The 25359-nt window shown below is 39.1% G+C and overlaps 1 protein-coding gene across 1 annotated transcript in view; it reads right to left on the bottom strand.

Annotated features, from left to right (window-relative positions):
* The window catches only part of CFAP61 (cilia and flagella associated protein 61), a 322791-nt gene that overhangs the window by 65246 nt on the left and 232186 nt on the right, over positions 1–25359 (bottom strand). Inside the window, exons 21-24 of the mRNA XM_060186112.1 lie at positions 22750–22924; positions 10068–10360; positions 7226–7553; positions 5458–5549 (exon numbers count right to left, since the gene is read on the bottom strand). Coding sequence (XP_060042095.1) covers positions 5458–5549; positions 7226–7553; positions 10068–10360; positions 22750–22924 — 888 coding nt within the window. The remainder of the gene's footprint in view (positions 1–5457; positions 5550–7225; positions 7554–10067; positions 10361–22749; positions 22925–25359) is intronic.

Raw genomic sequence — 25359 nt, 5'->3', positions numbered from 1 at the left:
AATTAGAAATATATTAACAGGTTATTTTCTGTGGTTGACAATATGGGTCATTTTTATTGTTTTTCAGTTTGTTTAAGTACCTGAAAGTTCTGTTTTTTTAAATAACTGTCAATTCTAAAAATAAAAGATATTTTTAAATTTTTAACTGTGCTGTATCAAGAAAATAAGAGGGCTTTATTTTTTTACTTTGGCAAGTATATATATATATATATATATATATATATATATATATATATATATTAGATGAGATAGAGAGAACAAGGTATCACTCAGCTCAATGTCAGAGCCTCAGCCTCTACCACAGAGATATCTCCCCAGGCCAGGAATCAGACCTTTGATGAAAAAATTGAGAAAAAGAGAAATAAAACAATGATAAAGGAGCAAGGGATTGGAGAAGCCACTTATCACTGGCTGACTGGCATCTTTATAGCTCATTTGCTTACCTTTGCTCTTGCCAGAAGCATTTCTATAGTGGTGAATTTCTTTATTTAGGTGTGTTACTTCACAGCGTCACAGAATAATGTTTAATGTCAGCTTTACTTTTTGGCCCTTCCATAGTGCAAGCCATTTCTGAGTAATATATGTTGGTCTATGAGTACAGAGAATGTACCCATCATGCACATTCCCAAAATTAAATACAAGACTTTAAAGACCATTTGAGTTTGGCATCTGAAACTTTACTTAGCTCCTGACCCCAAAGGGGGTAAGCCCTTCATAATTGTGATGCTTTGATGGGAAAGTTCATTGAGTGGTAAATGACAGTCAACCCCCTTACTTTGATGGTGGGTAGGGGTTCAGCAGTAGAGGGGGCACTCGCCTAGTTTTATCTGCCAGGTTTTCCTTTGAACACCAGAGAAAACTCAGAAATTCCATGGGTCTTGGTCTCCCTCTCAAAGTTTCTTTATTCTGTGTGTTAAAGAGTCTAGATATCAAAGAAGCACAGTGCATCATCATCAGTCCAAGTGACTGTCAAAATCTGGATTCTGAAGAGTTTCACATCTACCTCAAATTTTGCTCACAAGATTCCTGTGTTTAGTGAAGCTGATTTGGACTAGGATTTTCTTTTCAAGACTTAGACCACAGTGACATCATTGATCATGTTTTATAAGTCCTGACTGAGCCCTGGAAGGCTTCTCACTGAGTATAAGTGTTATGAGCCCTATAATGGCAACATGTTCCTGGAGGTCAGGTAGCTTCAGCATCACATTCGATGACTGGCATGGATCTTTTATTTTTAATTTAAGGATTAAACTACAACTTTTAAGTCCTCTCTGTATGTTTTAGCACATCACAGTTATGAGGGCCTAAAAAAATACAAAAAAAACCCAGCCACAATGGCTAAAAGGAAATGACCAAGATATGAAATGATAATTCACCTTAACTTTGGAAGTAAAGGTTTCCATTTTAATGAGATTTGGCACTCCAAGAGAATAAATGAGTGATGGGAGTACCTTGGAATTTGGAATGAGAGCAGTGAAATATTTCATATTAATATTAAGGATAATTTACTTACAGATGGGTTCTCAAACACAAATTATTCTTAGAGAGCTAGGCAGACCTACCTAAAATTTTTGTCTTCCCTATTCTGAACTCCTCAGAAGTCCACAATTCTTTCCACCTATCCTTACAGAAAATTCTCCCACTAAACAGTGATTTAAGCCAGTTTCCAAGCACTGCCATTCCCTAGAGGATTCTGGAATAATGATGATTATTGCACACATTTTCTAATTCTTTCTAGATCGAATTTAAGACTTTTACAGAAGATCTGTTTGAGAGATGTATTTCCTCTTCCTTTGAACAGAAGTATACTTTCAATTTCGTTTATGATTATGACAAAGGTTGGGACAAGGCTCTGGAATTCATGCCAAATGAAAGACACAGGATTAATATGACTTAGCATGCAAGAAATCAAGTTCTCAGCTCTCAGGATGAATATACAATTTGAAATTTAATGGTATCCAAGGCAGAATTTGTTATGACAAATTTCTTTATTCCGTCATGAGTAAGCCAACAAAGCATGTGTACTGGAATCTGAAAATTAGTTTATTATGTAGACAACTTGGGGTTCCCTTTCTTCCTTTTGTCAGGTTACTGTTTAGAGTCATTGAATTACTAAAGTATTTTCTTACTTAAAAATTCTAATTAGTCAGTGCTATAAAAGTGTAATAAAAAGTGTAATATGAATAATATGTATGATGTTTATTGTAGGACTAGTAATTTAGCTTCTCTACTGAAATATTATTTAATGGGCTCTATTCTTGATCAATTGGCTATAATTTGGTGACTTCCTGACTATTTTGGCAACCATTTTACTTAATCAAATTAATTCCAACTCCAAAAGATTGCCATGGAACCATACTACAATTTTTTTCCCTGGAGAATAAAATGGGGGGAAATCTGTTTGGATCTTTGGCACTAATTAAAAAGGAGGCCCACCTGGCAAAATGGCTAATAAAAGGCAGGGGTTTTATTCAAATACTGTCACAGTACTAGCCAAAAACTCTATTTAAGTAGCATTCTTATTAAAAATCTCATTCTCTAAAAATCCCTGTTGGCTTCTCCTTTGACTTTATTCAAAAGGGAGTAAGTGGTTCATAAACAAATGACACAACATATATGAAATCAGAGTGTCCTTGAAGAATCTGTTTCTGCTTGAAATAAAGTAATATTTTCTAGTTCTTGACCATATTCAACTTCACTCATTTACCTCCAATGACTAATATGCTCACCTTCTGTAAAGAGGATTTAGAGAGGGGGCCAGAAAGTGGTACACCTGGTTTAGTACACATGATACAGTGCATAAGAACCCAGGTTTGAGCCTCCATCCCCACCTGCAGAGGGGAAGCTTTGCAAGTGGTGAAGCAGCACTGCAAGTATTTCTCTTTCTCTCTCCCTATCTCCCCCTTCCCTCTTGATTTCTGGCTGTGTCTATCCAATATATAAATAAAGATAATAAAAAAATTAAAAAATACATAGAGAGACAGAGGGAGAAGAAGGATATGTATATCTATATATAATGAGAGGGAGAAATGTATCACAGCACTTAAGTTTCCTTCAATGCAAAGAGATCAGGTCTTGAACCTCGGTCATACACATGGCAACACAGCGCACTGTTCAAGTGGGCTATTTCACTGGCTCAGGCAACTTCTACTATCTAATGTTTATCTAAACATCTAGATAAACTGGATTTCATCCTGTTTATCCAAAGCCCCAATTCATGGGTGGCAGATTATATTTTCCAAAGAAGCCCACAGCAATATTTCCCATCTCATATCCTGTTCTACAGTGTGACTTTGATACTGATTTCACTGAGAAATGAATTCTATGGACCCCAATCTGAATCCTGGTGGGCTACGCAGCTCTAACAGATGGTGTAAGGGGAGTGCTGGTATGTGACTTTCTGGTCTGTTTATAAAAGGAAATACAGCTTCCAATGTGTTGGTGAAAGCAATTGCATTTGGAGCCCCTAATTATCACGTAAGCATCTGATTATACTGAGGCTACTATGCTGTGAGGAAGCCCAGGTGACATGGACAGTTCAGATGTAATGTCCTTGTCAGCTCTCCATGTGTTTGAGTCATGCTGGCTTGGTGAGGAATAAACCTTCAGAGCATCCAAACCACTGAGTCAGCTCAAGTCTTCCAAACCGAGGCTCTAGACATTATGGGGCAGAAACAAACTGTCCCCACTGTGTCTAACTAAATTCCTAGCCCACAGAATCTGTCAGCAGAATTAAATGGTTGCCTCATGCAGCTAAGTTTTGTTACACAGCAATGGAACTGGAACACAATTCACTACATTTATATTGGACCATACATAAAAGGACTCACCTAGGAGCATCAGTGGAGATTCAAGAGAAAGGAATTTTAAACACAGAGCATCTGCACTTCCTTTGGAAGAACCATTGTTCATTATTTATCTGTAACTATGATTAATAATAACCGTCATCCTGATAGGTCACATTTAAGTTGAATAACTTGTAAAGCTCATGGGAAGCAAATGGAATTGCTGGGCCTCTTGACTTCATGAATGGATGAATGGGGAAGTATGAAGGGCCAACAATATGTCTTTTTGAGTCTGACCCACTTAGGACTTTTCCAGCAGTTTTACCATACATATTGTTGGTCAGAACATGTCTGACCCTGGGAAACGTGTTTCCTTTATTGGTCATATCCTAAACCTTCACCAATATTCAGAGAAGTTTTAAGGCAATTTCCACTTTCTTTGTTTGTTCAGAGACAGAGAGTCAGTGAAAGAGACCACAGCACTGACACCTCATTCAATGTAGTGTGAACCTGGGCTACACACATGGCAGACTACCCAAGTGAGTTATTTCACTGGGCCAGGTAACTTCCATTGTTTAAATAACTGAAATGCAAATGTGAAAGACAAAAAGGAGCCTTCCCTTCTCTCAGGTGATACAAACACCAGCTTAGTATTAGAGAATCTTATTTTGAAGATTCTTTCAGTTGATTAAATTACTATTTTTCCAGATAAAGACAGAACAAAAGAGAGGAGGATGGGGGAGAGGGAGAGGGAGAGGGAGAGGGAGAGGGAGAGGGAGAGGGAGAGGGAGAGGGAGAGGGAGAGGGAGAGGGAGAGGGAGAGAGCGACTGGCCACAGCATCAAAGCTTCTTGTAGTGTGGTGGGGTTGGGCCTGAATCTGTATTGCTCAAAAGGCAAAGCAGCACACTGTGCAAGTGAGACCTTTCATTGGTCCTTCCAATTAACCAACCAGGTGTGTCCTTTCAGGTTCCCAAGGGACATGGCACAAACTACAGCTTCTACTTCTTTTGATTGGTCCTTCTGGTGTAACTCAGGAAGGACAGAGAGAGGGGAGTATATTCAGACATTTCAGACCCTAAGAAATTTAGTTGCTATACTGTCGCAAGGTGGTTGTTTTAATCACCTACTGATGATTACCAGGTTACCTCATGATTACCTGATGATTATCAGGTTACCTCAAAGGTTTAATGTTCTCCGATAAGAAAGTACATGAATAGATTAATTGTGAGATGGGGCTGGACAGTGCCACACCCACCATGCATGAGGACCCAGGCTCAAATCTCTGGTCTCCTCCTGCATGGAATGAAGCTTTAAAAGTGGTGGAGCCGTACTGCAGGCCTCCCCCTACCCCAACTCCTTCCTTTTTCTTTTGGTCTCTATTGAAAAGTAAGAAAGGAAAAAAGGAAATATAAATGTCTTCCATGATGTGGACTTAGAAGCCAGACACTCATTTCTACAGTATCCTGCTGCTACATAGGTCAGTCATATTTAGTGTGGGAGAAGATCATACAAGAGCAGGATGCAAAGGGGCAAGAGTCACTGGGGCCCACCTTGGGGACTGGTTACATGAATAATAATAATAAATTACACGAAAGACTAAATAAAAACCACACACACCATTAACAAGGCATTATCTACAGAAGTAAAATGAAATTTAGAAATAATACTTACAAAATCAGACTGGGCCATATGTACCTCTAAGGGTGTAGGAATAGCAGGCTTGGAAATCTGCAGATAATGGTAAGAGCCAGGAAGGATGCCTCCTAGAAGAAATGGCAAGTTTCCCACATTTGAAAGGAGTCATTAATGAGGTGGCTAAGGGTACTTTTATTTGTACCACAGGACAAACAGTAATGCCTATAGTGGTAAAAGCTATGCAAACTTTGCTTAAAATACTGCAAGGTACTCCCTGGATAGTTGGGTTGATAGAATAAAATCAGTGTAGATGTGCCAGTATACTCCCCAAATATAGACACTGGTGTAGCAAGGAGATGTGCCAAGCTGACACTGTATGTCTTGTGATTTCCCAATCTGGCACCAGGCACTATAACCCATGATTGCCAAAGCCAGATCAAGACCTTTAGAAACTTCAAATTTGTGATAGTGTTCCCATTCCCATCACTTCCCTTTTAGGTAATCAAAATATTCAAAGAGTAAATGTTACAAGCAGAATTTACAAAGTTCTTCTCCATCTCTCTCTCCCTCCCTCTTGGTAGCAGAGTTATCACTGGGGCCTGGTGTCTACATGGTTCCACTATTCCAGTGGCCATATTTTGATAGAGGGTGAGAGACAGAGAAATAAAGAGGTGGATACAGAGACACAGAGAGAAGGACATACACCTGTAGCACTGCTCTATCACTTGTGAACCCAGGTCCTCATGCGTATCACTTGAGTGGTCTACTGGATGTGCTGCTATCTGGACCTTGGACAAAGTTCTTGTTCAACATTTTAGAAAACTATCAGTATCAAATTCTTACTATCTATTTTGTCTCAAAAGTCCAAGTTTAATTCAGCTCTGTCTCTGACATCATGTCTTCTATTCTTTTCCCACATCCACTTTTCCTGAAGTCCCACCTAGAGTGAAAAACAGAGAAGGACTTCTATAGCCTATTTAGTTAGGTAGAAAAAGACAAGGACTGGAATGTCTTTAGTCTGATGTTCTGTTTTCTGGATTAGGACTTTAGGGGGCTATAAAGCTTTGGGGACTGCTTTGTCAGTCTTAAAGTGAACTGCAATATTGTGAATATGTGCATTTCTCTGGCAGAAGGTCCACAGTATTCAAAAATATCTCTTGGGCTGGGAAATGGTGTATCTGGTTTAGTACACATATTACAGTGTATTAGGATCCAGATTCAAGACCTCAGCCCTCCCCCCTGCAGGAGGGAAACTTCACAAGTGGTAAAACAGTGCTACAGGTATTTCTCTCCCTATCTCCTACTCCCCTCTCAATTTCTCTCTATATCTATCCTAAATAAAAATGTTTTTCAAAGGCATATGTCATCTCTAAAACAAAGAAGTTATGTTACTTATATAATCACCTCTTTAGGAACCTACAAAACCTAGGGAATTAAAGAGGCCTATTTTATTGTTGCAAATAGTTTAACTTATCCATTCAGATAGCAGGAATGTTTTTGAAGGGTCTCCCTATTGTTGAATAGTGAAAATGAGAACTTGGGGCATAGTGTCAATGATCAGCTATGAGTGACCTCTGAGAAAGTTACTGATCATTCCCTTGTCTCAGTTTCTCTGTCTATAAAATGGGGGCCACAGTCAGAAAGTGGTCCATAATAAATGCTCATAATGCAAATGTCAGTACTAGTAATAATGTCAAATTCCTATGGGACAGAGGAGCCTTCTTACCAAGAACCATGGAGGGTTGGCCTGAGAGCTGACTCAGAATCAACCAGTAACTTTAGCAGAAGGTAGCCTACCACACACCTTGGATCTTGGCTCCCTTGTACATGGGGATAAGTCGGTCAAGATCAGCAGGAGGCTCTGTCACAGGCTCAAGGGTTGGGTCAAAGAGGTTGAGCATAGCTGCTGCCATCTGAAAACCAACTTCTTTGGAATTGAAGTTGCTGTGAGTCCATTCATTTGCATAATATCGATTGGAGAATTTAGTGAGGGGGCCAGCAGCTCTAATAGCTATGTCATTGGTGTGGAAATTGGTGTCAATCACAAGTCGGCCATCATAGACAAGACATGCATCATTGAATGCTTTAAATGTTTCATAATCCACATTCTTCTCAAAGAAACTGAAAAACACCTATAAAGTGAACAATCACATCATTACTCAGCTGTTGCTCTTCATTTCACCTTCACAACAGTGTGAATAGGCCCTGGGTCTTTTATTATTTGGGGCACACACAAGAAAAGCTAATAAAAATGTGTAATAGCAGGAGGAAGTTGCCAGTCAATTTGGACATCCTGTTTACAGTATGAAATACTTAGTGCAAGAGTAAATATGAAGGGAGTCAGGCAGTAGCGCAGCGGGTTAAGCGCAGGTGGCACAAAGCACAAGGACTAGCTTAAGAATCCGGGTTTGAGCCCCTGGCTCCCCACCTGCAGGGGAGTCGCTTCATGAGGGGTGAAGCAGGTCTGCAGGTGTGTATCTTTCTCTCCCCTTCTCTATCTTCCCTTCCTCTCTCCATTTCTCTCTATCCTATCCAACAACGAGATGACAACAATAATAACTACAACAATAAAACAACAAGGGCAACAAAAGGGAATAAATAAAAAGGGTAAATTTGAAGAAATTTACATTTATGGAGACGCTACTTCCCCTCTTTTTCCTAGATTAAGAAAATTATTTGTAAAATAAAAAATATCAACAAGACCATAGGATACAAGGAGTATAATTCCACACAAGACCTACCACCAGAGTTCCATAAACCATCCACTCTCTTGAAAGTTTTCCTATTCTTTATCCCTCTGGGAGTATGGACCCAGGATCATTATGTGGTGCAGAAGGTGGAAGGTTTGGCTTCTGTAATTGCTTCTCTGCTAGCTCTAGCTCCTTCCATCTACCTCTCCCTGTATCTAGCAGTTAGATCTCTCTAGATTTCTCCTTGAAATAACCTCAACCAGTCCTAAATTTTCATATTGCCTCATTCCTCACTTTTTACATAGAAAGCATATTCCTGAAAGATGCCCCAAAGATGATGCTCTCATTATCTTCAACAGCTTCACCACTCCCTGATGAGGGCTCCTGCTCTACTGCTTCCTGCCCTGATGTGGCAAGCCAGTCATTTACTAAATACTCAGAGGGCACCCACCATATGCCAGCCACCTTGCTAGTGACAGGGATCACACATTTTTCTGCATCCACAGTAGAAGCGACCTATTTGCCCTTCTATTCTCTGCCCACATTTCATGCCCTGGTTAATATCTTCTTCCCTATTGATGTTACCATTAATAATACATTAATGCAATTGAAGTTAGTTGTTTTTAAGTCCTTGGTTGTTGAAACAATTAAAATATATTATTTACCTAAGTATAGTTTGCCTCTTTATTAAAGCAGACCATAGAATGGATACATGGTAAAGGCTTTCATCATGAGGGTGGCCATCTCTCTGCTTCCTTCACATGCCTGCTTGGCCCATCCTGTCCAGAAATCAGCTGTTCTAAGTCAGAGGAAGTCCCCTCCCACCTCCATGCATAATATGCATGAATGATGAATGACCCGTGATAGCCATTAGTCACAACTGGCTGCATAAATTTAAATATAATAAAGATTTTATGAAAATAATAATTCATCATCTAGTTGTAGTATCCTACTCCAGTGTACAAAAGCTGTAGGGCACCATTTGCTGCCATACAGAATAATGCAAATATAAACCATTTCCAGCATGGCATAGAGTTTCATTTATTGGACACTACTGATCCATAACCTCTATGATGGACTTTGTTTTTTGCCCAGGTTGTCAACTAGATCTTAGGGTTTTTGTTGTCATTTCGTTTTTCCACTTTATTGGGGGAGAGTTAATGGTTTACATTATAGCTGTTGACACTTAAATACAATCTCTCATCTCTTCAGTCTAGGTCCTTTTTCCATCCTCATGCCCCAAGGCATCAGTACCCCTCTGTTCCATTTCTTCCCCCTTTTCCCTAGAATCATTTGCTTTGGTGCAATAAATATATCACACACAATCCAAATTTCATCTTATGTTTTCCCTTACTGACTTTGCTTCTTAGTTTCCACCTATAGGTGAGATCATCCAATATTCATCATTCCATTTCTGGCTTATCTTACTCAACATGATACCTTTGAGGTTCATCCAAGATATGGGCCTTTGCTTTAAATTATTTTTATTTTATAACAGAATTAAGGCCAGGGAGAGAGCACAGTGATTATGCAACAGGCTCATGCCTCAAGTTCCAAGGCCTCAGGTTTAATCACTAGCACCACCATAAGCCAGAGCTGAAAAGAGACCTGGTTAATTTTTTTCTTTTATTCTGATCTTAAAATAGACTCAGCAGTCATAGGAAAATATATTCCTCTTAGTCTCTCTCAAACTGTATCTTTAGTCCTTAACAAAGGTCAGGAGTTCTTTCTGTATTCCCCACAAGAGATTTTCCATCTATCTTCGTCTTTTCCAAATCCAGTTTACTTTTTATTAAGCATACTATTAAATATACTCAGCAATGGATAATATAAACAGAAAACAACACCTCAAATCAGTGACTATGTATTGATTACCTACCATCTTTCAGACCCTGAGTCCCTAGAGGGTGAAGGAATGCCAGAGGTGGTGAGTGAAGTTCTCAAGCATCTACTTACAGAGCATTGAATTCTGAAAGGCTTGGTGGGAGTGGTAAAGCTGGCACAGTGAATAGGGTCTGGGTCCAGGCCATCGTTCCACTGAGCCAAGATAGCATCCTTGTAAATGTTGACCCGAGCTGCTCCAAGGGCATCCGCCACTGCATTTTCCACTGAGTAGTTGTTGAAGCAGGTGTAAGTGAAGGTGGATGGTGGCAGCACCAAGTAGATGTGGGAGCCTAGCACCCCAATGTGCAAAAGTGTCTCCACTGTGGTATAGGCATCAATTGTATTCCCATAGATAATGACATTTCCTGGAAAAAAGGGAGAAATACTAAGATATACAGTTAAGAGAGAGAGAGAGAGAGCGAGAGAGAAAGAGAAAACAGCCTTATTAGTCAAATGCTAATAATACTGAATTGCTCCCTATAGCCCTCTCATTTTTTTCAGCTGCAGGAAGCCAGTGATGTTACCTAGCAACAGGCACCAAGATAATTTAGTGAAGAATTGGCACAAAACATCCCACAAAGTAGTCAAGTACTTTTAACACAGAAGTAGGACATTGATTTATGTCCCTATAATTTGAAAGTTGAAATTATGCTAAATGAAACTGTCTAGAATAAAGCCTTTTATCTTGTTTTTGTCCCTTATTAGCTACACTTATTAAGGGAAAAATTACTAAAGTTTGCAATATATACAAAGTCCTCCTGAGTGATAAAAGAATAGTGGTAAGAAATATTCACGTGCATGATAATATGGATATTTTAGTTTTTAATGTTAAACTGAATTTATTTCTAGGAGTTATTTTCCATTTTGTTTTTGAGAACAAAAGACTAGTACATTCTGCTTTCTTATACAGACAATTATATACAGATTCATTAGTCTGAGTTTTAGAATTTAAAAATAGTTCCAAACTAATGGGACCATGGCATGTTCTTTTGGAAAGTCAAATAGAAATCACAGCACAGTCTTGAAAGATTTCACCTGTATAAAACCATCATGATGGTAACAGACCATACTGTTTATTTTTATGTTTTTCATTATTCCTGTCTTCATATTACCGAAGTAATTTTATATGTTATTATACTAATCCCAGCAGTGTTTAATTGACTTAACACTGGCTTACAATATTATAAAACTTAAGAGGCAGCTTCACATTTATCTACATGTGTAAAATTCACCACACCCACTGTAAAACTTTCAGTGTCATTAAACTAGAGATTACCCATTCATTCCCTTTATATCCTTATCAATAACCACCATAGTTTTCAGAGTCTGAGTTAGTTTGGTCATTACTTTTAGCAAGTATGTTTTAGATAGTGAAACCATCCAGTAATTGCCTTTCATTTCCTTACTTATTTCACCTATCCTAAGTGGCACAATGCTATCTTTTTTAGATGCTAGTAGTATTCCATTGGGTATATATCTCATGATTTCTTTATCCATTGTTAGTGTGGTGGATTCCGCATTTTGACTATTGAGTTGTATTGCTATAACTTTTATCATTTTTAAGATTGACAATACCACTAAATGAGTGAAGTGCTTTATGTGGTATTTATACTGAACTGGGATTTTCATATACACAGAAGAAATTGCTGTAGATCTGCTTTTCTGGCAAGATGTAAAATTTTATAACAAAATGATAAATTTATTATATTTATTTTTCTTTTTCCTGTTTATGAAATGCCACTTTTATAAGGCAAAATAGATGGCAAGTATATATATTTCTTCAGTTCAGTTGAATAGAATATATAAAACAGATTTCAATCAAAAATTGAAAGAACTAATTACTTAGCAAAACACAAATGGAATAAATTTCAGATTGCTTCTTTGGCAGTAACTAGCATCTAGAAAGTTCTGGGAAGGGGGCATCGAGTTAAGTGCACATAGTACTATGCACAAGGACCTGGGTTCAAGCCCCTGATCCCCACCTACAGTGGGGAAGCTTCACAAATGGTGAAGCAGGTCTGCAGGTGTCATTCTCTCTCCCTCTCTATTTTCCCCTTCCCTCTCAACTTCTGTCTATTGAGTAAAATGGGGGGAGGAAGGAATGGCCACCAGGAACAGTGGATTTGTAGTGCCAGCACCAAGCTCCAGCAATAACCCTAGGGGCAAAAAAAAAAAAAAAAGAGTAAGTTCTGGGAGAATGTTCTAGAAACTTCTATTGCTCAAATATGAAATGCCAAGAAAGCCTGTCTTTACTAGGATGCTCCAGTTTTCTGAATATGATTCCTTCTCTATTCAGATGCTCTGATGCAGCATTCCTGGGTGAGCAGCATTTTCCTTGCCTGAAAGAATCAACCTTTTGCTTAAATTATTAAGGCTCCCACCTGCTGTGAAACATGAATCCTGACTGTTAGGCACAACAAAGAATCTATCTGGAAGGTTAAAAATTCAACCTAAAACTGTCAATGGATTGAGAGCTTCTCCCTATTTAAAATATACACGCCAAAATCATGTCCATTTTGGTGAAGCGTAGTTGAGTGTTAAGACACCACGTAACTCAGTTCACTATTTCCCCCAGTTTTCTCTGTGTTAATTGGTTTTTAGTAACTATACTTTTGAGTTATGCTTTTTCATTACAGGCTCAGGGACATCCAGACAATGCAGTGGGTACTGCTGTCTCATAAGAATTGTTTCAAGATTGTTGGCAGTTGAAGAGGATGAGAATTCTCAAAAGGTAGTACATTTTCATAAAATCTCTAATATTTGAATTAGGCATAGACTTGTGCATAGTCCGATTCTAAATAGTTCTTTGTATCATTCAGTTAAATTTGAAACAACTTCTTCCCTCAACTTTGGTTATCTGACAGCTATTGCCATGGTGAAGCTGTATAGCAAACCACCCCCAAATTCACCGTCAAATAACACTTAGTTTTGTAGGTCAACTGGCATATCTGTGGGCCAGTTGATGTTAGCTGTTGATCTTACTCTAAAAGCAGGGTTAGCTCTGTATCATGTATCTCTCATTTGCGTTGGACTGACAAATACCTTCTTCTAGCGTTTGCCCTTCTTCCGTAGCCAGTCAACAGCGTCAGGTTGAGCCTGATGTAAAGTTTCGAGACCTCCTTTGAATCTGGAGAGGTGGCAGTCATTGACTATGTGGGTCATAGTCTGTCTGTAGCCGCAGGGGCAGTTTGGGTCGTCTCTGGCTCCCCAGCGATGGAACATAGCGGCGCACCGGCCATGGCCTGTTTGATAGCGATTGAGGAGGGCCCAATCATAACGTGCTAGGTCAAAGCCGGGTTGAGCTTGCAGGGGTCTGTGATGAGGTGTTTGTTCTTTACCTCAGCTGACTGCCAACTCTGTTTCCAAGAGTCTGGAACAGAGAAGTTCAGTGTAGGCGTAGGGGACCAGATTGGATGACGAGATGTCAAGCGTTGGACAGGGTGGGCAAAGATATCCACGTATATTGGCAGGTCCGGTCGAGTGTATACGTGGGAAATGAACTTAGATGATGCCGCATCCCGATGAATATCTGGCGGGGTGATGTTGCTAAGAACTGGCAGCCATGGAACCAGGGTGGAACGGATGGTTCCAGAAATTATCCTCATGGAGGAATATAATTTGGAATCGACCAAGTGGACATGGGGGCTATGGAACCATACTGGGGCACAGTATTCTGCAGTGGAATAGACAAATACCTGAGACATGGTCTCATTGTGAAGAAATGCAGCACAGGAGGGCAAACACAACAGCTCAAGGACTTTTCTTGCTTCTCTTTAGATTACGCCTGTTAGCATTCCATTGACCAAAACCAATTACATGACCATGACTATGATCAAAAGAGTAACAAGTCCATTCTGCTCATAATAGGAGCAGGAGGGATGTGGATATTTGCTAACAATAGTCTAAACTAGTGTTTCTTGGAACCTCACCTCCCCAGAGACCTATCCCACTAGGGAAAGATAGAAACAGGCTAGGGATATAGATCAACATGCCAAGTAGTTGTTACCATGATTCTATCTTGACTTCTCTGGGCAGATGACCTCACCAATGTTTGCTGGAACCTTACCTCTCCAGAGCCCTACCCCACTAGGGAAAGATAGAAACAGGCTAGGGGTATAGGTCAACCTGTCAATGCCCATGTCCAGCAGAAAAGCAATTACAGAAGCCTAAACTCCTAACTTCTACACTCCAAAAACAATTTGGATCCATACTCCCAATGGGGGAGAAGAGATAGGAGGAAGATAAGAGGGCTCTGAACTCTAGCTCCATCAGGACCTGGTGAGAGAGGAGGAGGAAAGAGGGAGGGACATTTGGATATAGTAATATGGTTATGTGTGTCTTGGAGGGGAAGAGAGGACTGGACCTGGAAGAAAAAAGGGCAATTATGTACAAATGTAGACAGATAGGTATAGAGATGATAGTAAATTTATGTCTGCAACCTTAGGGGAACTGTGGTGGCTTGCAATGGAGGGACTGAGGATTCAGAACCCTAGTGGTAGAATGGTATGGAATTGTACCCCTGTTGACATGTAATTTTGTAAGTCAATATTAATCACTAATAAAAATAGGTAGATAGATAAAAACAAGTTACTCTATTACTCTTTACCTTGCCTTCTAATATTTCCATTATGTGGGGAGGAGGATATTCTTTTCATTATCTTCAAGCAACTCTAAATTCTTCCTACATTACTCCTCACTTTTACTTTGTAAAGACTTTTTAGATTCATTTTTACCTTTTGGCTCAGACACTTTTATACAAATGCCTTAACATCATCATCTTCTTTATCACTATCATAATCACAGTAACATTTAGAGTTTCTAGTAATAACATTGGCTTCACTCAGATGCTTATAAAAAAGGTTTTCATAATTAACAGCAAAAATACAAGCACAGAATAAACAGTTCATATTTTTGTAGGCCCTTTAAGAAAAAGTAGTAAACAAAGATTTTTGGATTACTCACTTATTCCATTCAGGATAAATCATCCAAGCCAGTAAAAATGTGATTATTTGTACTAATCAGAATCTTTTACTAGGATTGGATGGGGTGAAACTTGTGCTTTTGAAGTCCCCAGGTCAAGGCCTCATCATACCCATACTCATGTCTGGGTTCCAGCAGCTGGTCCATCTCTGGCCAGGTGAGATCTGTGGAGTCTCTACCTTTCTTCCCTGTACTCATCACAGTGTACACACTTAGGTTTATCTGTGAGATAACTTCCAAGTCTACCTTGTCTACCGTGTTATCCCTGGAATCTTGCACAGTTCCTGGGCTACAGTGGGTATGACAAAATGTTTCCTGAATGGACACAAGGATGAAAGTTTGAGGTTTATCATATAGCTGATGCTAGGATAAAAAGGGACAACATTTTGTGCCCTCTATATTTATCACAGAAAAACTGTGATAAAATTTACCATATATTTCTACTTGGTATTCACTATTAAGTTGACAATAAGAAAATATCTAGACATAGAATGAGTTGTAATATTACAGGTAAAGGTGTGTGTGTGTGTGTGTGTGTGTGTGTGCGTGTGCGCACACGCGCGCGCGTGTGTGTGTGTGTGTGTAACATGTTTCTTAACAAAATTAGATCTGGTCATTACCTTTACAATCTAGTTGAGAAAATTGTTCATAAGCCTAAATGTCATCAAAGTTGTGCATAGATACAACACAACAGATCTGGTGTTTGCACAGAGAAAAAAAGAATAATTTGCACTTGCATAGCTAATATGTTCTGATGGTTAGGTCAATTTTTGGCTGCAGCACAGAAGGAAGATGTTAAAAGGAGTGAAGAGTAAAAGAAAGAAGGCATAGAGAGATTTAGAAAAATAGATTTTGTTCAGTCCCTGAGTTAAGAAAGGAAGAGTTTAATTACAGTAAAAGAAGGCAGTAGTCGAGTGAAAGGTGGGGTCAGTGGTCTAAAATATGAGTAACTATGACTTTTCATCTTGGCTTAAAGGAAACAATGGTCTGGCTGTTATCTCTCTCCTTCTCCCTCCTAGTCCCTATCTAAAACTAAAAGAGAGAGGGAGAGAGAATATGCCAGGAATAGAATCTCACAGGAATGAAATTCTAAAACAAAACAACCAAAAAATAAAAAATAAAATAAACAAAATAAAATGCTGGCATAAATGTAAAAATGATATTATTATTATTTCATTATACATTCTTGAAGGTATAAATGAATACACTTGCAACTCAGACTGTGGCCAACCGAATGAGATGATCATACCTAAAATTTCTACTCATCCCGGTGGCTGATGGTGGAAAAAGATCTAAGTAGAGGGTGAGAGTGTTTTGCAGATACCTATCATGTTGAGAAATTGTACCCATGTGTCAACAACATACTGAAAAACAATCACCACTAAAATTATATAAACAATTTTCTCCTCTCATAATGTACCCAAATTGAGGCATCTTTTAATTTATCTTAAGTAGAGAGAAAGATAAAAGATGACAGCTTTATCATTTTGGACGAGGAAAGTTTTAGGAGGTCAAAAACTTACTAATATTTAAAGGTAAAGTGACTTTATAGAAATAAAAAGTTAAGTTAAAAAATTGAAATATGGTGGGAGTCAGGCGGTAGCGCAGCGGTTAAGTGCAGGTGGTGCAAAGCACAAGGACCGACATAAGGATCCCAGTTCAAGCCCCCGGATCCCTACCTGCAGGGAGTGGCTTCACAAGCGGGAAGTATCTATCTTTTGCTCCCCTCTCTGCCTTCCCCTCCTCTCTCCATTTCTCTCTGACCTATCCAACAATGACAACAATAATAGCTACAACAATAAAACAACAAGAGCAACAAAAAGGGAAAATGAATAAACAAATATTTAAAAATTAAAACATGGCATTTGTATTTTTGTCACATACTCAACCTATGAGTAATGAGACAAATTTAAAAAATTTTTTTTACCATTTTTTAATTTGTAATTGATAGTGAGTTACAAGATTATGAGATTATAGGACATAGTTTCAATCTTAGAAACAGTTTGTTTGCTTCTGTTTTGTTTTGCAAGTTTATGTGTATCAGTTCTCTAGACTCCACATTTGAGTGAAACCATCTGGTAGTTGTCTTTCATCTCTTTACTTATTTTGCTAAGCATAACTAACCCCAATCCCAGCCATTTTGGGAAAAAACTAAACAGATTAGTTTTAGTAGATGCTTGAAAAAATCATTTTACTCTTTTGATGTGAATCTTTTAATTTTTATCACTTGGAAATTATGCATCACTGCTATTGAACTGTGCATCCTCTAAAGATAAGGGACTCACCAGAAAGGAAATTATGACCTGAGAAGAAAAGAGGAAGGTCTGCTGATATGCTATTCTGACAGTGAAATCCCATCTTAAGAGTATGAGAAATAAATGAAAGATTCATGCACATTAATTTATGTTTATACAGATATTAACATAAATTTTTCCTCTGGCTTATTGTAGTGAATCCAGAGAAATCATGAATAACATACTACTTTTATAATCCACGTTTTAATTGTTCCTATATATATACACAAATTTCACTATTTTAATGAAGTATTATTTCCTTTTCCACTTCGAGAAAGTTGAAAGAGAGAGAAAAATACATAGAATATCCAATCGCTTCTCAGCCTTTTGGCTAAGATAAAGTGTGAGAGAATATCCACATCCTTCCTGGATAAAGGATATGAAGAAAAAGGAAAAATTGACAAGCAGAATGATAGTGATAGGCACAGTAACACACTCATGGCATAGAAGTATTATATATGGTTATATCTATGCTCTCATCTACCCTCAGATAGATGAGGCCCCATGAAATATATTTTATCTTATTCTCCAGACACCTAGACACAGAGAGGTTAGGTAACACGTTTCAGGTCATACAGCAAGTAGATATTTAAGCAGGACTCAAACCTACCAGATCTGGTTTCAGAATCAATGCTCACACCACTAGATCTATATTTGCAAGTGGATAAGTAACATGTCACCAAAAATAACTTAGTGTAATTGACATTTTATCTGTATAATTAACATAATTAACTGGAGAATAACTATAGACAACAAAAGAATTTTAAACAGGTATGATAGAATAGTAATAATTTGTAGAACGCTCATTTAAAAACGAAACATGTACACTTATAAAACAGAGAATGCTCTTTTCTATGTTTGACTTTTCTATGTTTGACTGTGTCATGACCCAAGCCTGATCTGTCTCTCATTCTGCTCTGTCAAATAAAAAGGGAAGAGTTTTTTTAGGTATAACAAAAGCTTTGTTCAGTGATTCATGCACTGGAATTTTAATGTTATACTTTTCTTACAAAAATGCTTTTAATAAGGCAGCAAATTAAATTTAGCTAAAGATGAAAATAATTGATCCATTTCATACCATTAAGACAGGATTTTATTTTATTTTACTTTCAACCTTCTTTTAATTTTCACGGAAAGTACAGAGGTAATAGCAGATGAATTTCAATTAGGTTCAACTAATGCCATAAACTACTGTAATGTATTAAATTGTTGATTTTTTTTTTCTGAAACATCAGCTCCCATGACCAGTTGAACTTTCCAGGTTTTTGTTGTTGTTGTTGTTTATTTGCTGCTGTTGTTCTGCTGCTGAAAGTAGCATTTCAGCCAGTGATGATAGTCATTCTCCTTGATGCTGGAGCAGTTCTAATCGCAATTTTACATCTAATAGATGTTTAATTTACATTTACAAACCCATTTAGCTCTAGGGCCCAGGAAACCATTTCCTTCAGATTGGATTAATCCTATCCTAGAACAACTATTTCTAGAACAACTCCTCTACTGTTGGTATGTTTCATATTGGTTTGGTCCTCTTCCCCCCACCTCTGAAAGATTGTGGTTTAGCCCTGCTAGTTTCGCGGGGCCCGCTTGTCCTGAATAAAGATTAAACTGCAGCTTCTCAGCCCAGCCATGTGTCCCCTAGTCTCTGTTCACCGCCCTGAAGCTAGCACGGCCTGCTGGAGCCCCCAAACTTAAACGACAAATGGCGCCCATGTGTACCTGACCTGCGCATCTCTCAGATAAGTGAAGACAATTTGGCTACCTATGCACTATGGCTTTCTCTTCTGCTTGTGAAGAGATCTCCAAAGGTCTCTGCCCTTTCTTCATGAGACTGTTTTGCTGTTTCTGGAACATTTATCTCTGGACCACTCTGTGGTTTCCGCCCAACGCCAGCCCGCAAGAGCCCAACGCCAGCCCGCATGAGCCGGCTTTCTGCTGCATGGCGCGGGACATTGGGCGTGGGCTCCCTTCATGCTGCTCGGCCACTGGGAGCAGGGTAGCAGACGTGGCGGCCCATCATGGCCGCCACCCCAGGGCACCTAGGCACATGCCTTCTGCACGGCTGGCCCACCCGCCCTCCTGCTATGAAGTCTGGACAGATCCCGGACCACCTGGAGACCATGGGCTCCCTGCCGAAACTGGGCCCCCTGGCAGAGATTCCCAACTCGGCTCTGAAGTCAGAAAAGCTAAAATATGCAGAGATTCGTCCAGAGATCACAACCTACAATTCCTAGAAGTGGAGTTGCATCGGAGGCCACCTCCAGATGGTGACCACCCCCCAACAGCTAACACACTATAGATCTAAACTGGTGTTTAAAATGACATGTCTTCGTAACAAAAGTTTCTCTCCTTGTGTATTGAAGACCATGTGTATGTGTGCGTTTAAAGTTTGGTAACATTAACTTTAAGGTTAAAAATATAACTTTAAGGCTAAATTCTTACCAGGCAAAGTTAAATGAAAAAGGTTTTCAACGTAATTCTCATAAAGATAAAATTAACTTACATTTAAAGTCTGACGTAAAAATTAGTTAAATATCAATATATTTTAACTAAGTTGGTCTAAAAAAAAAAACCTGTGCACACCTAGGGTGTGTCTCCATCTTGAATGGGTGTAACAAAAGGTTAAAAGGACGCTGTTGATATGTAAAACTCTCAAATTCCTTTTCAATTATAAATGTTAGATTGCGCTATGGTTATTCTAATGATTCTCATGCATGAGGCTTTTTTCTTTCCATGCTTATGTTTACCCTTCCACATTCTATTGTTTAAACTTTAAACAACCTTAAAATCATACTAAAAAAGACTTCCAATTGTAATAGAGTTATCAATTGTAGTAAACTTCTAACCTGCTACAAGTTTTGTTTCATAGTAAGTAAATTGCAGCTGTCAAACTCTCTACAGAAAAAGCGGAATTCCAGCAGCTGACCTTCCTCATACAACGTTCCACCCCCTGGCATTCTTCCGTGGACATCTGCTTTGGACTGGCATTTCTATCAGACTCAACTGGTACACCTCTTGGACACTTTGCAGCTTCCCTTTATGCTGCTGGGTTTCTCAAAGACTGACTGCAGCCAGCTGCCTTGGGATTCTAGGCCATAGCCCCCCATGTTAGGTAATGCCCACAGAAAAAAAAATGCCCGTCAAGGCAAGTAACACCCCCCAGAAGCAAAAAAGGGTCCCCCTCAGGCCTTCCCTTGGCAGCACACTGGTTCTTATCTTACATGTTCCTCCATGTATGTGCCAGTTTCTTTTTTGAAAATGCCTGTATGATATAGGTTTCTGTTCACCCCACACCCCTGATACTGTAGTCATTTAGTTAAAAAGAAAAGGAGGAATTGTTGGTATCTTTCATATTGGTTTGGTCCTCTTCCCCCCACCTCTGGAAGATTGTGGTTTAGCCCTGCTAGTTTTGTGGGGCCTGCTTGTCCCCGCCCCAAAAAGAATCCCTATGGACGTCCAGAGTTCCAGCAGCAGCCGCTGGAGGAGAATGATAGGGAAGCACATGGTGTGGTGATTTGCCTGCTTGTGAATAAAGATTAAACTGCAGCTTCTCAGCCCAGCCATGTGTCCCTGAGTCTCTGTTCACCACTGTGAAGCTAGCCCGGCCTGCTTGTGCCCCCGAACTTAAACGACAGTCTACCTCTCCTATCCTTAGCAATCAACCCTCTCCCTTCAAATTTCTGTGTCGTGGGGAAGTTTGGCCTGGAGTTTCCAAGCATTCAGGATGTGGTTTGGATGGCTATCAGATCTAATTATAGCTGACAGGATCCGAGAGATGCTTTTTCAGACTCCTATGAAAAGGTAGCAGTCCATTCTCCCTAGTATGGTTAAGGGACATGAAGAAGAATCACGGATAAACACATGGCATGATGGGGATGGATATATGAACATATTCATGGCATATCAGGCTTCTATTTTCTAGTTTCCAATACCAACCCAAAACTAGCCTGGTAAAAATATAGAAGAGGCTGTGCCAATAGGACCAGTGAATGGAGCAAACTTGACAAAACGTTAACTACTACCTAAATCTCCCACCAAAGATCAGAAGAAGATATATATAATTCTAATATATTAATGATTGACTACTGTAATTAAACTATATTTGAATAAATGCGATTTAAAATTGATATATTAAAATTTACAGCTAGAACCCTTCCAACCCATATTTTAGTCACATTGCCATAGGAGGTGATACAGTCCAACAAAATCTTGAAACTTTTTTGTAATTTAGATAAAATGAAGGGGCTGAGGGGGATCAGGTGGTGGCGCACCTGGTTGAGTGCACATGTTAAAGTACGCAAGGGCCCAGGTGAAGTCCTTGGCACTCACCTGCAGGGGGAAAGATTCACAAGTAGTGAAGCAGGGCTTTAGAGACCTCTTTGTTTCTCTTCTTCTCTATCTCCCCATCCCTCTCAATTTCTCTCTGTCTCTATCTAATAATAAATACATACATACATACATACATACATAAAAACTTAAAAAGTGAAGGGATTAAGCAGAGTCATCTCCAAACTTTAACCCCCAGGACTCAATTAGACACAAATAGGGAGGTAGGCCCTGTCCTGGTTATTTCACTAGTCAAACAATGTCATTTTAAAAACAAGCAATATAGGGAGTTGGGTGGTAGCGCAGCAGGTTAAGCGCAGGAGACTCAAAGCAGAAGGACCAGCATAAGGATCCCGGTTCGAGCCCCCGGCTGGCTCCCCACCTGCAGGGGAGTTGTTTCACAGGCAATGAAGGTCTGCAGGTGTCTATCTTTCTCTCCCCCCCCTGCCTTCCCCTCCTCTCTCCATTTCTCTCTGTCATATCCAACAACAACATCAATAATAACTACAACAATAAAACAACAAGGGAAACAAAAGGGAACAAATAAATAAGTGTTGAAAAAAAAGCCAAAAAACAAGCAATATAGAGAAAAATACTTGAGAAAACACTTTTGAGTGGCAGGAGTATTTATATAAATGTTCAGCTTTCTCATTTTGATTCAAAAAGTGGCATACAACTCACATATGTGTATTTGTGGGATGCACTGTGCAGGCAACACTAAGAAAGAGAACAATGAATTGTGAGAGAAGAAAAGAACCTTCCTGATTCAGACCTTTCTTTTTTCTTTCTCAGTCTTTTCAGCTTCACAATAGGAGACATATTTTCTATATAATTGCTAAACATGTTTGCTTATTAAATTATTCTTTAATTAGTTAATGATTTTAGCCATGCTTTGCTCTTTGGATATTCATTTTGTGTAATAAAATAATTACAGATAATTAAACTCTCTCAAGCCTTTTTCTTTTCCCCAGAAAACATACTGGGTATCCAAAAATGACAACAAGTTGTAAATTAATCTGGAAAACAAAGCATGACAGATGAATGATTTGGTTGGAATTAATTAGGCTCTAATTATATACTGGAACTAGATGAAGAATGAGGCTCATTATAAAAAATAAAATGCTATTCTGAAAAGATGCAGTTACAAACATCCTTACCTTCTGTGGTGATGAAGTTATTCCTTATCCAAGTCAAAGCTTCAAAGCAATCTTCTTCGTTGTTGAGAATAAAATGATTGCAAGGAACTTTACCGGTATATCGCTGCTTACTGCTATGTGGAATCTCCCTGTTTGTCAAGTGCTGATTAATATCCACCCCTGTAGGGCAAGGGACCTGAGATATGTTCCAGAGAAATGGTTCTTTTAGTGGTGACAAGTAAAGCATGACCATGGTAATGAACAGACTAATCAAGCAAATTAAGTAAACAAAAATATCCAGTATAGGCATGTCTCTCTCTGTCCCCAGATAGTTTTTTTTTTTTAATTAGAAAGAGAGAAACCAAGGCACCATTCCATCATTTTGATGATCCATTTGTCTTTCTGTTTTTAGGCAATGTTGGGGACCCAATACAGGACCTCATGTATGAAAGGCATGTGCTCTACCTCAAAGCAACCTCCTGTCATCTGCAATCAGTTTTTCAATGGGAAGACAAGCAGGAAGCCAAGTAGTGGTACACCTAGTTGAATGAGTGCACACATTACAATGTGCAAGGACCTGGGTTCATTATAATTCAGAAAGTGCAACATGGGAAACAATGAAGTCTGGGAATCACTTGATGCCAAGGAACTGGTATCAACTGGAGAGAAATTATCTCAATCCTTTTTCTTTCCCCAGACCTGCTGGATATTAAAATATGAAAAAGTTGTTGCTGTTATGTCTAGAAGTTACTGATGGCTATGAGCTGGGATACTCGATGGAATTGTTGACCAGAATACCAGCACATGATCTCTCCATATGGCTTGCCCCTAACAGTGTAGTAGTTATATCCCAACAAGTAAGTGTCCTGAAAGATAACTAGTACAAAGAGCTCTATTTTCTCCAGTAACCTAGTCTGGACAGTCAAGCAATATCTTTCTCACTCTAGTCCACTAATAGAGGCCATCACAGAGGTAGCCAAGGACAAGAAGTGGCCAAGGACAAGAATCCACCTCATCCTGCAGGAGTGGCAAGGCCACAGAAGAACATGTAGAACTAGACTGATGTGGTCATTTCTGGTAAAGTACACTCAGTACAGAAGCAGTTACAATGATAACAAATGCATAGTAGGAGTAGACAGAAAACAAGAAAAGTGGACTACTATTTACTTAAGGAAATTATAGAGTTTTTCTACACGTTGCAGAGATTCTCACTTTCAAGCACTTTGATTTTTATTGTAGAGTCCTCTTAATATAACTCTATTCTCATTTTTGTCAGAGACATGAGAGGATATATTTCCTCTATTATAGGGAAAACAAAAATGAAAACACAACTAAAGATGGCAACAGACCTTAGTCCTTGATATTAAAAATTCTGGTAAACTGGAAGGCCTTTTGCCTGGTTGGAACATTCAGCCATGACTTGATACCATCCAGCTATTGCCACAATAGAGTACGGGTTCAGTGCAGTGAGATCTGATTTCTCAAGAAATGTCCCAAGTCTATTATGTGGACTACTGATTTTTTTTAATTATTCAAATAAAACTCACAAAGTTACTGCTGTGAAAATCAAGTAAAACACCATAAAGCAGTGACCCCAGTGGGGAGAGTTGGCCACTGGGTCACTGCTTTGCCACTACACTTTTTTCTTTGGCTTATAGATGGAGATTGTTCTTAGAGGAAAACATTGGTGGAACACTTTCCCACCTAAACCTGAAGGACATCTTTGATGATACAAATCCAATTGCAAAGAAGACTAAATCAGAAACAAATCAATGGGAATGCATCAAATTGAAAAGCTTCTGCACAGCCAAAGAAACTATAACACAAACAAGGAGAGCCCTCACAGAATGGGAGAATATCTTCAAATGCCATACATCAGACAAGAGATTAATCACCAAAATATACAGAGCTCAGCAAACTTAGCAAAAAAAAAAAAAATGGCTCCATACAAAAATGGGCAGAGGATATGAATAAGACATTCACTTCAGAGGCGATCCAAAAGGCTAACAAACATATGAAAAACTGCTCCAGGTTGCTGATTGTCAGAGAAATGCAAATAAAGACAACATTGAGATACCACCTCACTCCTGTGAGAATGGCATACATCAAAAAGGACAGCAGCAACAAATGCTGGAGAGGCTGTGGGGACAGAGGAACCCTTCTGCACTGCTGGTGGGAATGTAAATTGGTCCAGTCTCTCTGGAGAGGAGTCTGGAGAACTCTCACAAGGTTAGACATGGACCTCCCATATGACCCAGTAATTCCTCTCTTGGGAATATACTCCAAGGACTCCATAACACCCAGCCAAAATAATATGTGTACACCTATGTTCATAGCAGCACAATTTGTAATAGCTAAAACCTGGAAGCAAGCCAGGTGCCCAACAACAGATGAGTGGCTGAGAAATCTGTGGTATATAGACACAATGGAATACTATGCAGCTATAAGAACAATGAACCCACCTTTTCTGAGCCATCTTGGACAGAGCTAGAAGGAATTATGTTAAGTGAGCTAAGTCAGAAAGATAAAGATGAGTATGGGGTGATCCCACTCATCAACAGAAGTTGAGAAAGAAGAATAGAAAGGGAAACTAAAAGCAGGACTTAACTAAATCTGGAGTAGTGCACCAAA

This window comes from Erinaceus europaeus, chromosome 1 (genome assembly GCF_950295315.1).
Source record: "Erinaceus europaeus chromosome 1, mEriEur2.1, whole genome shotgun sequence".
NCBI lineage: Eukaryota > Metazoa > Chordata > Mammalia > Eulipotyphla > Erinaceidae > Erinaceus > Erinaceus europaeus.
Note: the sequence above shows the minus strand (reverse complement) of the source record. Positions and strands in the feature narration are given on the sequence as shown.